This window comes from Dipodomys ordii, unplaced genomic scaffold (genome assembly GCF_000151885.1).
Source record: "Dipodomys ordii isolate 6190 unplaced genomic scaffold, Dord_2.0 Scaffold19, whole genome shotgun sequence".
NCBI classification, from domain to species: Eukaryota; Metazoa; Chordata; class Mammalia; order Rodentia; family Heteromyidae; genus Dipodomys; species Dipodomys ordii.
The window spans coordinates 16,074,453-16,077,131 of NW_012267235.1; the positions used below are offsets into that span (position 1 = coordinate 16,074,453).

Sequence of the window (2,679 nt, forward strand, 5' to 3'; positions counted from 1 at the left end):
AAAAAAAAAAAAGAAAGTTTTCATTCAGGCTGTATTGTTCAGAAGATGCTTTAGGACTTCCAATTTACCGATTTCATTATTTCTTTTTGTTTCTTGCTAGAAAAGCCTTTTATCATTTGGGCCATACGTCAACCCCTTTGTTAATTTCTTAATGACTGTATTCAAGTGAGAGTCTTCTTGTTATCATTTTCTCGACATGTAATTCTGACCCTGCCTTCCATGGTGCTGGTGATCCTGCAGCTGTGTGAGGAGGACTGCTTCTCCAACATCAGCATCGTAGTCAGCTACCAGCTCCAGATCCCTGAGGGCCCAAGGGGCCAGCCCCACCCCATCCTGGACCACTACGTGAAGCCTTCTGCCATCTTCCAGGTGACTGCCATTCTGGGTCCATCTCACAAAAAACACCTCCTCTCCTGACTTCATTTTTTTTTTCTTTTGTCAGTTGTGGGGCTTGAACTCTGGGCTTGGGCGCTGTCCCTCAGCTCTTCAGCTCAAGGCGAGTGCTCTACCTCTTGAGCCACAGCACCACTTCCTCTCCTGACTTCAATAAAGGCTAGAGTTGGGAAGGAGGGTCTTCAGGCCTCCTTCAGGAGACTTTGATAGGGTATGAATTTGCTCAATGGTAGGCAACTGGCCTCCAAACAATTCCCCAAGATATTCTCCTTTATGTTCACTATTTCATGAAGAACATGGTGCATCCTGGGAGCATCGCTTGGTGGGGGCATCTGAGGCTGGTGTGGTGGGATCTCCTGTGGGGTTTGGACTGGGCTGCCCCCATAGGGCCCATCCTATGGAGTGTCTGGTCCTTCCAAGGTTGCATCCAGACTTTCCTGGTAGGTGATAGCACAGAAGCCTTTTCACAACTAAAAGAATTGAGGAGGGGATAGGAGAAAAAGAGTCGAGTTGCCAGATCCTTTGACACCTAAAGTGGCTGTGTGACCAGGATTTAAGGTCCTGAGTACCCTGACAAGCTTCATTTAGAACAGGGAGAAAGAGGTGACAATGTAAGCATTAAAAAGTAGCCACTGAGCTGGGCATGGTGGCACATCCTTGTAGACACACCACATAGAAAGTCTAGGCAAGGAGATCATGAGTTCAAGACAAGACCATGTCTAAAAAGAAATAAGTAATTACAGTGAGTTGGGATAAATAAAAAGCAATGTGTATGCCAGGTGCTGGTAGCTCACACCTGTAATCCTAGCTACTCAGGAGGCTGAGATCTGAGCATCACGGTTCAAAAACAGCTCAGGCAGGAAAGTCCATGAGACTCTTATCTCCAATAAACCACTAGAAAACCAGAAGTGGGGCTGTGGCTCAAGTGGTAGAGCTCTTGCCTTGAGCTGAAGAGCTCAAGAGGGATAGTGCCCAAGCCCAGAGTTCAAGTCCCACGACCAACCAAAAAAAAAACAAAACCAAAAACAAACAGAAAACAATGCATATATCCGGATAGTCCTAGAACACTCATAACTGTTCAGTATTTTTGTTGTTGGAAACATGGTCTCCCTATGTAACCGGAGCTGGCCTCATACTCATTCATCCTCCTGCCTCAGCCTCCAAAATACTGGGTTTGTAGGTGTATACAATCATGCACAGACTGTCCAGTATGTGTGTGTATGCTGGTACAGGAGCTTGAACTCAGAGCCTCATGCCCTTGCTTAGCTTTTATACTCAAGGCTACTCAAGGCTGGTGTTCTTTTATCATCTGAGCCACATCTCTACTTCCAGCTTTTTGCTAATTAGACATAAGTGTTTCATAGATTTTTCTGCACAGGCTAGCTTCAAACAAGGATCTCCAGATCTCAGCCTCTTCACTACATAGGACTATAGGCAGGAGCCTCCAGTATCTAGTATCCAGTCTGTCCTGTATTCTTAATTTTAGACATGCTCTGTGTTCATTAAGTCATTAAGCTTTTAACTCCGGTTGTGATCAGTACCTAGTATATCATCCAGACATGGAGAACCAAGAGGAAAGCAACATAATCAGGTGATTGTCCCCACACCACATCCACATTGTCTGAGCATAAGAGACTAAGATTCTCTGTGAGTCAAGGTTAGCATCTTGACATATTAGGCAAAGTATAATAGGGTGTTTTTGTTTGTTTGGGTTTTTTTTTTTTTTTTTGCTGTTGTTGGTCATGGGACTTGAATTCAGGGTCTGGGCACTCTCTGAGCACTTTTGCTCAAGGCTAGCACTCTACTACTTTGAGCCATAGAGCCACTTCTAGTTTTCTGTGGTTAATTGGAGATAGGCGTCTCATGGATCTCCCTGCCCAGGCTGGCTTTGAACTATGAAGAATTACAGGTATGAGTTATCAGGGCCCAACAGGTGTTTGTTTTTAAAAGTTTTAAAACTGTGGTATTGACAAGTTAACTAATTTAGAAAAGACTAAAGCCAGGTGCCGGTGGCTCATGCCTAGCTACTCAGGAGGCTGAGATTTGAGGAGTGCAGTTCAAATACAGCCGGGGGAGCAAAGTCCATGAGACTCTTATTTCCAATAAACCACCAGAAAACTGGAAGTGGCACTGTGGCTCAAGTGGTAGAGCACTTGCCTTGAGGTGAAGAGCTCAGGGACAGCACCCAGGCCCAGGGGTTGGTGGCTCACACCTGTAATCCTAGCTACTTAGAAGGCTGTGATCTGAGGATCAAGGTTCAAAGTCAGGCCTGGCAGCAAAGTCTCT

At 45.3% G+C, this 2,679-nt stretch overlaps 1 protein-coding gene across 1 annotated transcript in view; it reads left to right on the forward strand.

Moving 5' to 3' along the window:
* Window positions 1-2,679, forward strand: part of Itgae (integrin, alpha E (antigen CD103, human mucosal lymphocyte antigen 1; alpha polypeptide)) — a 55,250-nt gene that overhangs the window by 25,920 nt on the left and 26,651 nt on the right. Inside the window, exon 18 of the mRNA XM_013013157.1 lies at window positions 241-369. Within this exon, the coding sequence (XP_012868611.1) occupies window positions 241-369 (129 nt within the window). The remainder of the gene's footprint in view (window positions 1-240; window positions 370-2,679) is intronic.